At 37.2% G+C, this 18,978-nt stretch overlaps 1 protein-coding gene and 1 long non-coding RNA gene across 3 annotated transcripts in view; one reads left to right on the forward strand and one right to left on the reverse strand.

Annotated features, from left to right (window-relative positions):
- The window catches only part of LOC118900413, a 95,405-nt gene that overhangs the window by 59,045 nt on the left and 17,382 nt on the right, over positions 1 to 18,978 (reverse strand). The gene's annotated exons all lie outside the window — the stretch shown is intronic.
- C9H7orf31 (chromosome 9 C7orf31 homolog) overlaps positions 1 to 18,978 on the forward strand; it is a 36,977-nt gene that overhangs the window by 16,437 nt on the left and 1,562 nt on the right. The window contains 5 exon segments of the mRNA XM_036862755.1: positions 1,414 to 1,443; positions 7,172 to 7,353; positions 9,677 to 9,765; positions 16,424 to 16,598; positions 16,884 to 16,975. Coding sequence (XP_036718650.1) covers positions 1,414 to 1,443; positions 7,172 to 7,353; positions 9,677 to 9,765; positions 16,424 to 16,598; positions 16,884 to 16,975 — 568 coding nt within the window.

Genomic DNA, 18,978 nt, shown 5'->3' on the forward strand with positions numbered 1-18,978 from the left:
TTGTAGGTAAGAAGTTAATATAGAGTTCAGCCACAAGAGGGAGCCAAAAAGACATGAAATTTGTGGTTGCTGGGCCTTGTATATCCCTTCGGGATTAGTAAACTGAAAAGTATTAGAGTGGCAGTAAAATCATGGATAGGTTCAGGTCAAGGAATTGCTGTCTCTGAGCATTTTTTATTTTCATTTTATCCTTTCAAACTTTGAATTTTTTTTTTTTTTCATTTGTAAGCTATTATCCTGTCCACGCAAACTTTGAATTTTTAAGAAAGCTTTTCTTTTTTAATTTTTATTATTATTTTTCCATTTTTTAAAATTATAGTTCATTTACAATGTTGTATTAGTTTCAAGTGTACAGCAAAGTGATTCAGTTATACATATATATATATGTGTATATATGTATAATTTTATCCATGTTGAATCAAGTCAATTTTAGGCATGTACTTGTCAATATCAGCTAAATTTGTCACATGAGAAAAAATTTAGATGCTGATTTAATGTTTCATATATAATAGCCAATCTGGTAACTCTAGATCTCATAGATTCTTATAGTCATTGCTTCCCATTCCCCTACTCAACCAGAAATATAACTGGAAAACATGCTTTTTTTTTTTTTTTTAGTTCCAACAAACTTAGAGTCCAAATAAAGAAAGATATAAACCTTTTAAGGTTCACATGAATTGTCTGTTTATAATACATTATGGATTAATAAAATTACATGGCTTATGTACCACTTTCTAAATAGAGAAACATATAAAAAAGCAAACAGTATATTCAATTTTACTGCCTTTACTATTAACTGATAACAGTCAGTTCATTTTTCATAACTGAAATATTTCAGAAATATTTGCATAGGCTGAAACTAATTGCTGAAATCCAATGAAAGCAGATGACAATCCTTCTCTAGTGTGGACTTTGTCCCTGGGCTGCATTGTTATTTCTTGGCATGTAGGGCTCAGAGTAATTAGTAAGTACACAACCTTCGAATGAAGTGATCCAGAAAAGGCATGCCTCTCGGAACTTGTTAATTTTTGTTCTAGCCTCTCTGCAACTGGGCAACATTTGCTATCATGAGAGATGAGCAATCCTGGGCAAAGGGACAAAGCACACACCGTACTTATATATTTTCTCCAACCAGGCCACACTCAGATCACTTTAGGTCGTGTAATTGTACCCCATGCATGGTGTCAGGCTACCTCAGAACACTTAATGGTGCTCTGCCTATGAGAGTGAACGTCAGTAAGAACCAGAGCTCTATTATCACTAGAAGAAGTTAGAAATGCAAAATCATTATCTTAAAGACACTGTAGTTTGCAAATGGGATACATCTTTATTCTTAAGCAAGTTTCTAACAGGAATGTAAGCTTTAAAAAGTCCTTAATATAAATTAGGGTTTGTTTCCTGTTTTTATTCTAGGATGCCCACACCATCTAATTCAACAGTAGGGTAAGTAGACAACTATATTTTCCTTCCCTGTTATAATCAAGAAAAAAATATTGGCCATCTGTATATCTCAGACAGTGTGAGGACAAGTGAGACTTTTCACAGAAGTTTGTTTTTTTTTTAAACAAGCAGGAGAAGAGGCTGGTACAAGTCCAAAGTATCAGTATTACTGATTTCCCCCAATTATATTCCCTGCTAATCGTTTTTTTAATAAACTTTTAAATTTAGTACTATTTTCAATTTACACAATTACTGGGAAAATAGTACAGAGTTCCTATTTACCTCATATCCAGTTTCCCCTATTATTAACATCTTACATTAGTACGGTACCTTTGTCACATTAATGAGCCAATACTCATGCATTAGTATTATTCAGATTTCCTCAGGTTTTCCCTAATATCCTTTTTCTGTTCTGGGATCCCATCCAGGACACCACATTACATTTAGTAGTCATGTCTCCTTAGGCTCCTTTTGGCTGTGACAGTTTATCAGACTTTCCTTTCCTTTTTTTTTTTTTTTTTTTTTTAATGACCTCAATAGTCTGAGGATTATCTGTCAGATATTTTGTAGAATGTCCCCCAATTAGGATTTGTCTGGTGTTTTTCTCATGATTAGACTGGAGTAGTGTGTTTTGGGGATGAAGACCACAGAGGTCAACTACCATTTTCATCACATCCTATCAAAAGTATACATGCTATCAACCTAACATCACTGTTGACACTAACCTTGATTACCTAGCCAAGGTAGTGTTTACCAGTTTCCCCCAGTGTGCAGTTAACCTTTTTTTCTCCTTTATCCATCCTGTACTCTTTAGAAGAAAGTCACTGTGTGCAGCCCACACTTAAAAGTCTGGAATTATACTCCACCTTCTTGAGGGCAGAGTACCAACATAAATTATTTGGTATTCTTTTGTAAGGGAAATGTGTGTGTTCTCCCTCATTTATTTATTTAATCACTTATTTATATCAGTATGGACTCATGGATTTTATTTTGTACTTTGACACTTTAGTAGTAGTCCTGTACTACTTTGTTAATTTTGTCACTCAGATAGATTGGCCATTGAGAGCTCTTTCAGTTGGCTCCTGTATCCACACCCCTATCATTGTGGGTTTTTGTGTATAAGGGATTTTTTTGGGTTTTTTGTTTGTTTGTTTTTGAATACTTCATCACTTATCACTGTGGGGTTTTTTTCTTTCTTTCTTTTTTCCTTTTAGCACTTCCTTACTTTCTGGCACTACAAGATGCTCCAGGCTCATCTTATATATGTCCTGCCCCAGCCCTAGAACCAGCCATTTCTCCAAGGAGCGCAGCTCCTTCCACTGGAGAATGGTATGAGAATCCACGATCTGAGTACTAGGTGTGCCTGATACTACTGGAGTCCCTGTCAATCTTAACCAGAAATACTAAGCTGGCATTTAAAAACTGTGTTTCAATTAAAGCAAAGATCTGCTCAAAAGGCTATTAAAATTAAAGTCTAGGTTGTTTGGGGTTCTTTTTTAAAAAGCAACTATGTGAAGACCTTTGTTTTGGACTTTTCAAATTCTCTTTGTAGAGACATGAAAAGTAAAGCCCTTTTTGTTGTTTCTTTTTTTTTTCTCGGATCACATTTCTGCTTGTAGCCTGATAAGTTCCAAAGTCTCTTCCTTTGACCTCAACTCCTCAAACATCCCCTTGGAAGAGCTGTGTAAGATTTTGATAAAAATCTTGGTAGACCTGCTAAACAGGGAAGATTGAGTTCAGAGACAGCCCGTGCCTCTAACTGAATGATTCAAAGAGAAACTGAATTCCTTTTAAATGTGTATGTAGTTAAGTGAGTGTTTGATATTCTGCCTTTTCCTTATTATTTCTTCTCTATTTAGGGACTCAAAATGAAAAGTAATATGTATAAATCATTTAATATAACAGGAATATAATATAATTATTTTCTACACAGTCTTAATTTAAAGGAATAAATATACATTCTGGTCATTGTACTCAAAACTTGAATGGGTTACAACTTGAAAATTTAGTTGAAGGTATAATTTGCAATTTTTTTAACAAACAAAAATAACCTTTGCAGTATATACAGGATATTAAATTAAATTTCATAATGTAATAGACACAAGACACACGGAGTCCATAGCTTTCAGGTCTTAAAAGTAAAAAACATTTTCCTAAATCATTACCAGCTATAACTTAATGCTATTTGCTAGGAAACATACATTTCTAGAATCTGAGGGGAAAAATATTTTGGCCTCACTCCCAAGTGATAAGAATTAATTGGGGCCTCTCCCTACCTTCCTAACTGCCACCTTTACCCCTTCTACACAAAGTGAAAATCCAGGACACAGACAAAACCAGAAGATTCCAAGAACTACCGATATACATTTTGCAGATTTACTTCCTATCAAGGGGACCAATCCCCAGAAAGAAATAGCTTATCGAATCCTCATGGTTCTTTTTTTGTGATTTAACATGCTCTTGGCCTTTAGAACTTATTTTCTAAATTAACAAGTTAGTCTCTACTTTTTGGTGTCTCTGTAACAAAAACAAGATATAATGAAAACAAATGTAATGGCTTTTGTTCAGGAAGTTCTTACCAACATCAAATTAGTAAAACATGGGGTCACCTTGCCCTGGACTCTGGCCTGGGGCTAAATGCATATCAGCAGGTTATTCTCTGTAGATAAAGCAGTTAGCACAGGGCCTGGCACATAAGTGCTTTATTAGCATCATAGTTACTGTTGTAGTTAACATTTAAAGGCAATGTCCTCTGAGTATAATTCCTGCCCATGCAGCAGTTACAATGTCTGAGGACCTTCCCAGATTACCTACTGAGATATTTTCTAGGGACAGTGGGCAGACATGACCGTTTTGTGAAGTACTCATACCACATTTCCTTAAACCGCATCAAGCCCATGGGAAAAGGTATCAGAAGTTCAAAATTTAATCCCACTGATTTCACATAACTACTGATTCTTACACCTTAGCTCAACCTGGCACATACTGGGAAGAACCCAAGAGAATCAAAATGAATTTTCTGCCCAGAAAAAGTTAATTAGCACTAAGACAATCTTCGCATTCGATTTACTCCATTAGCCATTCTTTCTAGTGTGTTTTATGACTCAGTGTCTCCTGGCTATTGGACAATATTGGAAGCCCAGCCTTTCTCATTCATTCCTCACCGTCCCTAGGGTTTCTTTCTTCCCTGCTTCCTGACTGCTCTACCTGAAGGTGAATGAGGCAAGCCTCCAAGGCTTTGCACGTGCAAGACCTCCCTTAGAAGATGGGCTTTACTAGACCACAGAAAACTCCATCCTTTCCTGACTCAAGTAGACTGGACACTCTCCATGAGCACAGACATGTTCGTTCCTGCTTTATTCACACAAACAGTTTGTTCAAACTATAAAAATGCTCACTTATTTTCAAACAGATTGTTAAGAGGAAATAATTTCCTCTCACAAAGGGGGGTTAGTTCACCACAGAATCCATTGAATTGGACACTGGAAATATTTATTTAGAACAAATGAAAATCATTGTGTAGCATATAAAATGAAGTACAGCCAGTATTGCTTCAATGAAAGAGCAGTCACTACACCAGTGTTTTCATGATTCCCGGGGACATCAGTCAGTTGGAATTCAGGAATGCCCTGATTCTGTGTTCTCCTGTCATCACAGAATTGACAACCTTATATTCAATACCTTGTACCAAGCTGTCTAGTACTTGATGTGGCACTTTTTAAGCAAAGTAAATAAACTGGAAAAGTGTTTAGTGACTAGTGGTAAAATAATGCTATACCCAATTCAAAAATGTGTTCAAGTGACAAGAGCAAGAAAACCGAATCACTTTACACAAAAACAAAAAGAGCTGACTGGCCTCAGAAATGACTTTTGCCTGGAGTCCAGGCTTTTTCTCTTACAAATCAATCTTAACTTCTTGTGGCATCTGTAAGAGACCAGGAACTTGCTAAGAATCTTGAACTGCGAGGTATTTCAGAGAGCCCACCAAGATGCCAAGGCTGCTAAATTCAGTACAGATTTGCATCAGCGTCATGAGAACACATGGCCAAACCAACCAAAAATGACTGCGATTGAAAAATATCATATGATGGAAAAGCAATGAGACATTTAAAAATATGTTTCTTATAGAAATTATTCTCATTATTTCATAGTCACACCATCCATAGTGACTTGTAGAAGCTATTATATAAACTCTGCCAATACTTAGATGGGTAATAGTGAAAGAAAAATTTCTGTAACAAGACCCTAACATGAACATTTACGGCATAACCTGTACATTTATTTTGGCCTGGTAAATACAGACATTACACAGCTTTCCCATAGCTTCTGTGGGCTCTTATTGTGAGCACTAGGAATGCAGTTCATCTTTGAAACCCTTTCTCTAGCTCTTCTCCTTTAAGAGCCCAGAGCACCTGTACTCCTGGTGTGTGTTTCCTGTTCACTGCTTGCATGTGCTCTGTTGGAAGTCTGAATTCTCTCTGGTTGTATTTGCTGGGGGGAAAAAAACACACAGAAATTTACTGTCTCACAGTTCTGGAGGCTAGAAATTCAAGATGAAGGTTTCAGCCAAGTTGGTTCGTTCTGAGAGCTGTGAGACACCCTGTTTCATGCCTCTCCCCTGACTTCTAGCAGTTTGCTGGTAATCTTGGGTGTTCCTTGGCTCACAGATGCATCACCCTGATCTACCTTCATCTTCACATGGCATTCTCCCTGTGTGCATGTCTGTGTCCAAATTTCTCTTTCTTATAAGGATACCAGTCATATTGGATTAGGGGTTCACCTTATTCCAGTATGACCTCATACTAACTAATTACATCTGCAATCACCCTCTTTCCACATAAGGTCACATTTTGAGGTACTGTATGTTACAACTTCAACATATACATTTTTTTGGTGGAGGGACATAATTCACCCACTAACACTGGTCTTGGATTTTTTACTTTATTTTCTGATTATATATAACATTTCTCTATTCCATGGACTTCCTAATCTTGATTCTCTTCTAATTTAGACAGCTCTCACACAGTTTTTTTTTAAACCTCTCCTAGTTCTTTTTAAGAACTCTGCTAGTTCTTCAAATGATAGGAAAATTGTATCCCCATGGCCTTTTTAAATCGTTGGGGTTTTTTTCCTTTCAGTATATGAGCTATTTTTGGCTTTTTGACTTCTAAACAGTACTTACTGTGTACACTGTGTACATAAACAGGTGGCATATTTTGTTGATTGAGTGCTTAAAGAAACAGATGGCCTGGTTGAAAGTTTAGTCCAAGATGGTAAGGGATCATTTTGCACACTGAAATTGAATGCCTAACAGGATTCCATAAAATAAAGTACTGGGATCCTCTAAAAACAAGGGGCAGGAATGGAAAGCAACTAGAAATTCTTCCTGTAATGTTCCAAAAACTACAAAATTCATATATCTTCCACTTCATATTTTTATATCAGTTGCAAAAGTTATGCACTGATAAAGAATTCAGTATGATTTATTTTAAAAATAAAACTTATTTTTTATTTATCTAGAAAAATTAAGAAAATTTCATATGTTTTATGGTATATACTCCACCAGAATGCTAATTCCATGAGTATAGGGACTTTGACTCACTGTCATATCTCAGGGATTAGAACAATACCTGCCACAAAGAAAGGGTCCCAATAAATATTTGATGATTAAGTTGTTTCAATTGTACTTCTTTGTATTCTGTTTTGTTTTGTTGGCTCAACTAAATCTCAGAGAAATCTGCTGCCCGTACCTGCCTGAACACCTCTACCACACACATAGCTCTAGCGGAGCCACCTTCCCGATGTCTCCATCACCTGAGGGTCTCTACACTGGCGTTAAAGCCCAAAGCCAACAGCCACTTCCTCCCACTGTGCCAGCAAGGCCTTATGGTGCAGCAGTTTTGAAGACAAGAGGTAAAATGTGATTTGAAATCAGAACAGCATTAATTCTTTTTATATTTGGAGTTTATTCAATAATAAAATTAAAGAAAGGACCCCGTCACAGACCAATGAAATCAGATTCTCTGCAGATGCCCTTTTCTTCTTTAGACAGAGCTTCCCATGATAGAACCAGAAACCAAATGTTGTAGAATTAGTTGTTTTTATTCTACTTGTATTTTCAATTTTTATTTCCTTACCATTCTCTCTATGGTTTAGCTTTTAAAAATTCCATCCTAGCTCAAGTGATCAGCACAAAGGTCAATGTTTGGTTCAGAGCATCAGAGTCTAGACATGGGTGTAGCTGTTGTGATAAAACTGAAAAGATCATCATTGAAATAAGACTCAGGAAGTAATGAGAACAATTTGATCAATTCCTCTTAACACCTTGGAGTGTCTTTTCGTGGATGCGAACCTTGGGGTCTTCCCAGGTATGTTTCATTAGAGAGGATGGTAAGCTCATACACTAGCCATCAATTCCGTCGCACACTAGACACCTCAAAACAGAGAAGAAACCAATGGAGAAAGACAAGACACTAGAGGGAGGATAACTGAAGGTGACAGAAGAGGTACATGGTAGACAGAGATAAATATTTGTTGAATGAATTTAGGCTGTGAGGCAGGTTAGACACAAGAACTGTGCTATATAATGCAGCTCCTCTGTACATGAATATTTGAACCCAAATATAGAAACACAGTAATGCCATCATCAATATCAACATAAGCATCCTATTAGGAGGCAATAACTTTTGAGAGATATTATGGTGGAGTGTTTAAGGGCATGGACTAGGGAGTCCAACTGCATGGGTAGCATTCTGGCTCTGCCACTTACTCACCATGGACCATGGGAAAGTTCCTTACCTTCTCCGCCTCTACTTCCCAATCTGTAAAATGGGAATATTTGTACCTGCTTCACAGATAACAGAGACTAAGTGTTAGCAGCTACTATTTTTATTATATACTCTGTTACCATATAATGATTCTGTATGTGTGCAGCATGCTGAAACTTTCCATTGATAAAAGGTAGTGAAAGCTGTATCAAATATATGTATATATAGATACATACATATATAGGTATGACACTAAATGATACATACATATATATACATGTATGTATATATGTAAAGGATATATACAAGATAGGATATCTAAGCAGTTGAAATTTTTATGATCTTATTAGGTAAATCATCTAAGTAAACTAATATTTTTCAAGCCCTAAATTAGATAATTTCTGAAATTACATGAAGTGCATACAGTTAGGAAGAAATCACAGAAATGTGTGTTGAGTTTATAAAAACACTTTTCAGTGCAGTTGTAGACCAGGGACTGAAGAAGTAAGTTACCACCTTAATCTTCTGTTTCAGGCAACTACCTGTCCTTGACCAGTTAGTCACCTTCAGGGGATTTTAAAAAGATGAGTATATTCTAGTAAGCCTTATAAAGGAGCTTTCCAGGAACTAGTACAACATTGAGTTTTCTACTCTTCCACTTCTTTTAACTCTTTATTAGAAATAAGTAGCATACAGGTTAACAGTGCAGGCTGTAGAACCAGATTGCCTGAGTTTGAATTATTCCACTTATTAGTTGTGTGACCTTGGGAAAATTGCTTATTTTCTTTGTGCCTCAGTTTCCTCATTTGTTAAGTGGAAATAATGTACCTTCCTCATAGTAATGTTACAAAAAATGCATGTGATGATATATATAAAGCACTTAGTACAATACTGGCTCATAGTAAATGTTCAATAAATGCCAGCCTTTGTTCTTATTACATATGGGGATGGGTGTTCAGAGCATACTTTAATGTGGAACTTATCATAGCACCAGAGGAAGCCAGGCTGTGTTTGGTAAAGTTTATCCAACTACCACCAATACCTAAAAAGCTGTATTCTTTAAATGTTCTTTTTCAATACCTTTTTGGTAAGCAAGTACTAACTCTGTATCTTGATATTTAAACAGAGAAAACCCCAAACAGGTGGTAGTATAGAAATATATTTGCTGAGCCTTCAGAGACCAGAAAGAGGATCTAGGAACATTTATAACTTACCTAAGAATTCCTTTCATTAACAAGAAAGGTGCAGTACTGGTGCCCCCTAGGTCTGCTGAAGGCACTGGGGTTAGAGACTCATTCTCACTCTGTGTGGCCCACACGCTGCTCATTAAGGGCAAGAATTCAAACAAAGCTATAACTTTATAGCTAAAGTGTGTACCCAAATTCCTCTCTACCTCCTATTGTCTTGTTTTTATTTATTGCACTCATAAATCCCATTAATTAGAAGACTGCTTTTCCGGAAAATTTCAGGTAATCCTTACAGATACGAACTGCTTGATTTTCCCATGGATTCAAAGAAGAAAGCCTTGGCTTGGCCAGGTCACGGTGTATATTATGACGTAAGTATCTTTTAAAATGTGTGTTTAAAATGTAAAGTAAAATGTTTTTACTTTATATGTTTATAAAAATCCAAAAGATAGATTGCTTTTATTTTCTATCCGGATGGAAAATTTGAGATTTTTGACCATGAATCACATTTTTTTGTTTTCTTAGCTGATTTCATATACTTTTGGCTTTATGTTACATTTCCATAGGTACAAAAAGTTCCCTCCAAAAGAAGGTAGAGGAGGACTGTAGATCACTCACTGTTTCCCCCAACTCTATTCTTATGATTCATAATATATCTAACTCCAAATATGAACAGAGTAAATGGGAGGTTTACAGAAAGATCTGCAGTTTACTGTCCCAACTATTACATTTGTGCAGAATCAAAAATAAAACAATAGACACCATTTATTAAGAAATTGCTACACACTAACTCCTTTATATATAGGGTATCATTCAGTGCTTACAATACCCTCAAAAGGTTAATATCATCATTCCCATTTTATAGATGAGGCTTAGGGAGTTTGTGACTATCTCACAATCACAGAACTCAGGCTCATGAGACTCCAGTCTCTGTTCTTAACCTCTGTACCATGAATCTACATAGTAAAAAGAGAACATTTTTAAATCATGAAGGAAAATATCTATACATTTGAAAATAATAGTAGCTAACATTCACTGGCCAGTTAGTTTGTGAGAGGCAGTGCCAAGTGTTTTCCATATATTATTTCCTTGCATCTAACAATCTATGAGGTAGGCAAGAAATAATGATGGAAGGCTGGAAACACTTGAATTTTTCTTGGAAAGACCACTGTGGCAAGTCACAGTATGGTGGTCATTTCAATGTCACTCAGTCATCTATGAAGTAAGCAATTTCCTGTTTGTTTTTTATAAAGTTATATGTCAAGAAAAATCCTTTAGGGCTTCCCTGGTGGTGCAGTGGTTGAGAGTCCGCCTGCCAATGCAGGGGACACGGGTTCGAGCCCTGATCTGGGAGGATCCCACATGCCGCGGAGCAACTAGGCCCGTGAGCCACAACTACTGAGCCTGCGCGTCTGGAGCCTGTGCTCCGCAACGAGAGGCCGCGATAGTGAGAGGCCCGCGCACCGCGATGAAGAGTGGCCCCCGCTTGCCGCAACTAGAGAAAGTCCTCGCACAGAAACGAAGACCCAACACAGCCAAAAATAAAATTAATTAATTAATTAAAAAAAAAAAAAAAAAAGAAAAATCCTTTAAAAATCATCTATTCGACTGGATCTCTTTCATTCTTTCAAGCAAAATCTATATCCAAGCAACCCAGAAATAAGAGAAGTTATTCTTTCAATTCCCCTCATTTCTACCTGATTATTAGAATGCTGCTGTCCTCATGTCACCCCTCCTTGGCAATTTTGATTAGCTCCCCTTTACCTAAGTGTGAATCCCAGTGCTTTCACTGGGCTACGAAAAACCTTCGGTTCTGGCCTTCCTTCCTCTCTTCCTTCCTACAGCCTGGCTCTGCTCGCTGGTCCCTGACCAGGTTCATGGCCACTTCCTGTTCCTAGAATGCTGTCTTCTCGGGCCCATCTGCCTATCTCAGACTTGCTCTTTCTTCAAGACTCAGCTCAACCCTCATTGTTTCTGTTGCACAGCAGAAAGTGAACCAAATTAGGAGGCCTGTGTTCTAGTTCCTGCTGTATCTGCCATTTGTTCTCTAAGTGGTATTAGGCATATTGTTTCTCTTCTCTGAGCTTTAATAAGATGTATCTGTATCATTTCAGTAAGATCTGTCCTACAAACTTCACAGGATAAGAGGATCATAGGAAAGATAGGAAAGCACCCTGGAAAACAGAGAGTGCTATCATTTATAAAGCATTGTTGCTCCAACAGAAGTGATTTCTCTCTTCTGCCTCTACAACACTTATAACCAGTAACTTTTCACGTGTATTTTATATCTCCTGACCTAAATTACAAGCTCTTTGAAAACAGAATATAATATGCATATTCCCCACAATACTTTGTATGTAAATATTTTTGACTGATTTATTTGACCCTTCTTCTAATGATTAATCCCACTTTTTTAATATATTCTAATTGATCTTAATTTTCAAACTTTCAGTCATTCCTCTGGCTCATCCCTAATCCTAATCAAGTTTTGTACTTCCCTGGAAAAAGAAATAAAAATAAAATTGATACTGAGCTTGAAGGGAGTACCTATTAACTCATCATGGCTCTAAAACTTATCAGCTGTATAACCCTGGATAATATACTTAACCCTTCTATAACTCAGTTTCCTCATAGATAAAACAGGAATAATAATAAAATCTACTGATAGGGCTGTCTTGAAAATGAAATGCATGTAAAAGCACTCAGTACCATATTAGCACATAGTAGGCACATACTAAATGTTAGCAGCTCTAAGTATTTTTATTCCAATGATTGTAACACTTTGTTGACCTATGACATTAAGAAATGGGTAGTCTTGGAAACGAGAATATTCTAAATAAAAGGGTTTAACCTTTTAAAAATTAAGTGCTGGGGCTTCATTTTGACAGAGTATTTTAAATGTCATTTTGCCCTCATCCTTTTTACATTACATGTATGTGAAGCCTGTGCTTCTCGTTGGCCTGGCCCAGTTTTCCCCACCAGTCATCACTGATCACTGCGCTTATCAGTCTAACCTGCGCCTCTCCTGCTACCACTCTCTTCCCCTGGCCATCTCTTCCCATTGGCCATTTCCAGCCATTACGAAGCCAATCAGAACATTCCTTTTCCTTTTATAATTGGCAAACAAATAGGTGATAATATTTGACTCTTCTGTGCTGTTTTTGGTCATTACTTGCTCAAGTGGCCAAAGACTCCCATCCTCTCTGTTTCTCAAGAAATTAAGCATCTGGTCTTAGTTTTACAATATGAAAATATTCTTTAGGATGAAATCTACCTTGTAATCATTTTTTGAGTAAGATGAGATATAATCTCAGAGGGCAAGTGCCATAAATCTCCCTAATCTTGGACTATTTGAAATATTTTAACCATTTTCTAAGTCTAATTGAGTCTACTACCAATTTTCCTTAACTCTAAGTATTTGGAAAGATCTTTGGCTTCCCTTGGAAAGAGCATTCACTTGTGTCACCCTTACAAAGGAGTGTGGTTTTCCTTCTTGAACCAGCTGCCATCTTCCAATCTAAAGTGTCTTTCCTCCTCATAGAGATATATTCCTCACTCCTAGGACGATTCCGTCTCTCCACAATAGTGCCCATAATCCACACTCATCCTCAAATACCGATAATGAATTGGGCAAGCACACAGGCACCTCCTTTAGGAACATGTCATCTTATCAAATAACTGGTTGCCCACAGTACCCCTCTCCATCGCCACCCTCCCACCTGCTCGTCCCCAGCAACAACCAGCGTATCCGGAAGAGGAAACAAATGAGCACACTCTTCCCTGCCATGCATGCTCCCTATCCACTGTCTTACCGCCTTTGCTTTTCCTCCATTCTGTCCCAGGCAGCCTTCCTCCCACTGTACATCCTCTAATGCCTTTAACTCTCTCTCTTCCAAAGTCCTAACTAGATACCAAAGAAACATATCTCTGCCAGTCTCTTGTTTGCTCTCCCTCCTCTACTCATTTCATATGCAAATGACAAAGTTCCTAATCATGACTTCTTAATGTGAAAATGGTGCTGATACAATACAATTAAGTGAAATATGATCCAATAAAGATTCAATAAGTGTCCCCAATGCTAACGTCTCTCCAAAGGGCAAAGTGGTCTCCACAATAAACCTTTTCTTGCTCCCCATTAAACCTTATTAAGCCCCATCACTCAAGACTAAAACAAAACACTACATTTAATTTTTTGTTTTATTTAACACGTTATAGCTGTATTAATTTATGTTATTTTATGGCAATTTATGAAGTTTTGGTGCCTAGCCCAGGGCCCTCAAAAGCTTGCACATAGTTTTGCATGTATTAGGTATTCAGTAAATGTTTATTAAATAATTTATCAGTTACACAGATTTTATGGGCTATGCTAGGAATGTAACAACCATTTATATAGCACTACTCCTCTGAGAATGTATTCAAAATTCAAAACAACTAACATCACTCCTTTGTAGACTAGAATGTCTGCTGAGATACGAACATCTCAAGAATCGGAATTCCTTCCTGCTTTGTACTTACCTTGCATATCAGATACTAACCTTACCCCGTGAATAGTATATTTAACCAATGAATACCTATTGAGTGGATGATCACCAGCAGCCCCTCTTCTCACTGTCCTCTCAGTATAACATTACCTTAACATACTGAAAATTGACCAGCTCTCCACTCTCAAATATTTCCTGGCTCTTCCCAAGACACCTTAGGCTAAGATAAAATTTCACATTCCCTGTTTTCTTCCTCTGTGCCTTTGACTGCGTATCAGTAGATCACCGCTGTTAGTTAGACCAGATTAAGACACAAAATTAATCCAGCCCCTCAGAACAATATTTGAAAAAAGTCCTCTTTATTTCTAAGTAAGCTGGCTTTGCAAATAATGATAAAGATAAGGAAAATAAAGAGGGCTTTATTTACCCCTGAGTAAGCAGGCCACATATTTATGAAGGGTTTATAGAGGTGGTTATTTAATACTTTTTGAGACAGTTTTTTACCAAGTGCCTTTTATCATGACTACTCTATGTATGTAAAATGGGGTTCCCTCCAACCTCACAGGGTTGCTATAAGCAGCAGCCTCCTTAGGCCCAGGAACTTAAGAAGGCCCCATGCTGTATAAGTCACAGCTCTGGGCTTCCTCTGTGCCCTCCCTATTGGGCAGGAAGTTTATGGGGACAAGAGGATATGTCCATATGGAGCCCATGCTCCCCAGTCTCCTGCCTGGGACTGATTTTGGACTGCAGATTCCCTGACAAATGGCTTTGAACCCAGTTTCAGGGCCTTCACGGGGTCTCTTCCTCAGGTCCATTCTCGTTGACAATGCTGCCAAGCTAGTATATACCTCCAGGCCAAACGGGTGGCCAAGAGACGGCTGTTGGCTGGAAGCAGAGGTAATAGATATATGGAGCTTGAACTTGAGGGGTAGGGTACCCTCATGTACAAGGCACCTCATAGTTTGGGATGGAACTGGGGGTAGGAAGAAAGCAGTAAGGGGTGATGAGGCCAGGGGCCAGTGGTTGGCTCTTCCTTTTTCTTTTTTTTGGCTGCGTTGGGTCTTCGTTGCTTGCACGCGGGCTTTCTCTAGTTGCAGCAAGCGGGGGCTACTCTTTGTTGCAGTGCGCAGGCTTCTCATTGCAGTCGCTTCTCTTGTTGCGGAGCATGGGCTCTAGGCACGCGGGCTTCAGTAGTTGTGGCACACGGGCTTAGTTGTTCCATGGCATGTGGGATCTTCCTGGACCAGGGCTCAAACCCGTGTCCCCTGCATTGGCAGGCGGATTCTTAACCACTGCACCACCAGGGAAGCCCGTGGTTGGCTCTATCTGAACCACCATGTCCCAGTGCAGAACTCAGGATAGTCTAAGAAGACTAAATTTGAACCTGGTCTTCCAGGTTGTTATGAAGGTATTTTGTCAAGGTAGGAGAGTGAAACATATTTACTTAACAGTTTATCTGCTTGATTTATAAATTGAACTATTTAGACTAATGGAATATGGGCTCTCATTGTACTAAAGCCCCAGGACCTGCAAATGTTAAGGGTAGGCCTGACTGTGAGGACAACAAGTTCAGAAGGTTCAAGAAATATTCATTCCATACTTTCTACCACCATCCATACCTCTGCTCTTACTGTTCCTTTGGCCTCCCCATTTCTGCATGCCATTCAAGGCCTACTTTCTGTGGTATAACCTAACATGGCCTCTTCTCTCCTCCCACCCTCTGTGCTCCCAGCTCCACTTCCCTGTTCAGTTGGAATCAATCTCTCCCTCCTCTGATCTTCCAGATTATTTTGTCTTAACCTCTCTTATAGCAAAGAGTTACTTTTCATCTTATAGTCATTTGCGTTCACACCTCATCGCCTCTTCTAGCCAATACACTCCTAGATGGCAAGATTTGTTTCTGATCCATCCTTGTTTCTGCCACTACCTTACACATGCAGGTGCTCAGTAAATATTTATTGAGAATCATCAATCTGAGAAAAAGTGAATTTCTAAGTAACTAAAAAGAAAGACTACAATGAAACTCATTCATTCACTTTTATGCTCATACCTCCTTTTGAAAATACAAAACAAACTCTATTTGTAAAGCAGTTATGTCTACAGAATGAAATTTTTTATTTGAATTTGAGTGACTTAACCTTCGTCAGAAATCCATAAAAGATATCATATGGTGTCATTTCAGGCAGGGAAGGAGAAGTGGGAGGCACACAATTTTGGCTAAGCTGAGCCAAAGGAGTACCTCAGAGACCTTTATATCTCTAATAAAATTTCACTGGAGGTAGAGGATTTCCAGCGACATTTCTCCAAAGTATATTTTCAGACTCCCTGCTAAAGCAAAAGACTTTTAGAAAAGACCTCCTTTGATAAAATATTGTGTTTAACTCTAAATACGGTTACAGTTGCAGAATATTAGTAATTAATGAAGGAAAAAGTAGTATCTGACTTCAGCCTGGAATTTCCTTTGCCCTCTTTCCTGCTGAGACAGTGAATTAGCCCTCATTTTACTAGATGACATCAACAGCAATGATCTTTTATATTCATATTCTAGCTTCCTAAATGTGTTGAGAAAAACAAGCCAGTATTCTACCCAAAACCACCTAAAACCTTCGCTCCTAACACTTCTTTAAATTTGTGGGACCCTATTAACTCTCTAAAAGAAGCCAACATACAAAGAAATCTTGAGAGGTCCCACTGGATCACTTCGTACAATCATGATTTTACAGGTATGAGTTCACTTTAATATGCGTAAAAAGAACAAAATTGGAATTTTGACTAGAGCTGTTGCAGCTTTTATCTTCTACTATTTCCCCCTGTTTCTTAATCTAAGTACTAATAGAAAGAAGGTGGGTGGTAAGTTCCTCGTAGCGGGTAATTGGGAGGTTAAGTTGGTTTTCATTTTATCGGTTCTAATTATAAAGGGGAACAGGTAAGTTTTTCTATAAAAGGTCTAAATTTAAGTACCATTCTTCACTTACTCTAACAAAATAATGTGTGATGTTTCCATTAAGGTCTGGGGCCCATGAATCCCCTTGAACTGGATGATTACCATGAAAAGGAGGTAGCAGAGTTAACTGGACAGATAGGATTTGACCCAGAGCCTGTAAGTAATTGCAGTCAACTCTCAGTTATTTAGGGGGAAAGTATCCAGGTATTGAGGTCCTTCTTGCTTTGCCCACTTCTTATTTGCTTCCTGAGTATTGGTGACCAAGCCAGCAAAGGGAAAATTTAACTCAATTCAGAAGTTAATTCTGAATTGATTCAAACTTCACTATTTTGAAGAACAAGCAAGGTTTCTTTTCTTCATCACAGTGCTGGTTTTGTTTTTTGTTTGTTTTGTTTTTTTACAGATTTTCTACTATGCTACTGTTGCTAAAATTTACAAAGGAATTGGTTTATGAAACTTTACCTAGTAATGTAATGTGATTCTTAATAAATTCTGTGAATCTTTGCATATTTTATACCTTGCACATTATCACTGCTTTTGAAGAGATAGATAAAGTCTTCTTCCTGATATCCACAATAATTGAGTTGGCTGAATTACAATCAAAAGCCAATAAATTCTCTGCAAATATCAAGAGATTTCTTACTAGATTATGTGAAATGGCCTGAAAGAAATGATCAAGCCCTTTAGTGATAGAAGGTATAATCTCTTGGCTTAATTATGTAAATGAAAAAAATGACCTAATAGTATTTATGTTGTTTTATTTGGGACCTAAATATTATCCTCTAAAACTCAGTTTTTTAAACAAGATTAATATTTTCAAAGATGTAGATTGTGTAAAGATACCTAAAAAACAACTATAAGGTATTTCAATATGAACTCTTCTTAGACTGAACACATTTATTTTACATTAGCTTCAGTATTTCCCAAGGCGATATAAATCGTTAACACCAAGGGTAGTTCCACAGACTGTGCTTTATCATTCACTAAAGGGTTTTTAATTTTCTTTATTTTTCACTTGCAACAAGCAGTCTCTAAGGCTAGAAAAGACTATACGTATGCTCTAACATTGTCAGGTGTGTTCAGCAACTGTCCAGATTTCCACAAATTTGACCCTGTAGAGTCCACCCCTCAGGAAGCAGCTTTGTCATTTTTACAAGGAAATACATGTACAGTTATACAAAGGATGCTTGTCAAGTATGTTATATGCAAAATTACCAGGCAAGTAAATCAACACCTAAATTTTTATCAATAACAAAATAAAATATGCCTAAAATAGTTGCACGTTTAAAAGAAAGTTTCAGTGAATCTTGCTGGTTTCTAATTAAAACATAAATAATGGACCCTGGGAAGGCATGTTTTCATGGTAATAAATATGTGTATGAAATATTTTGTTGTAGTAAAATACAATAAAGGTACTAAAGACTGCTTCTTGCATACAGGGATACTATCAAAGTAGGATATGATATACTATGTACTTTTTTGTTTGTGACAGATTTAACAATGCATTCCAAAGAGCTAGAATTTTTTTCTTTTTTTCAAAGTATCTACTCAAACCTGATTAGCTAAAAGATATAAAAAATTTGTTGATAACCGTATGGAAACTCCTCCAACTATGAACAGATTAGGTTCCAAAAGGATGTTCCTAAATCCATTTTATTTTCTAAGTCCAAACTAGAGTTATTATTTTCTCACCATTCTTATTTTTATTATCTTTGCTATCGATTCCATCACTGTCATACATCCATTCTTTTTTTTTCTTAAACATATTATAAAAATGTTCAAACATACAGAAAAGTCTAAATAATTTTACAGTTAAGACCTATATACCCATCATCTAGATTCTACCATTAGCATTTTACTATACTTATTTTATCACATACTTACCCATCTCTCTATCACGCCAAAGACCCATAAAAACACTTTATTTTTTCTGCCTTTCAGTGTAAATGGCAGACATTCGTATACTTGAACCCTAAACATTCAGTATGCAAATCATTAATCAGAGTTCAGTTAGTCTTTTAAGGTGAAATATACATTCAATACAATTGTACAAATCTTAACATTCAATGAGTTTTGACAAATGCATACACTTTTGTAACCCGAACCCCTATCAATATATTGAACGTTACCATCATCCCAGAAAGTTCCCTCATGCCCCT

Source organism: Balaenoptera musculus, chromosome 9, assembly GCF_009873245.2.
Source record: "Balaenoptera musculus isolate JJ_BM4_2016_0621 chromosome 9, mBalMus1.pri.v3, whole genome shotgun sequence".
Classification (NCBI taxonomy): Eukaryota; Metazoa; Chordata; class Mammalia; order Artiodactyla; family Balaenopteridae; genus Balaenoptera; species Balaenoptera musculus.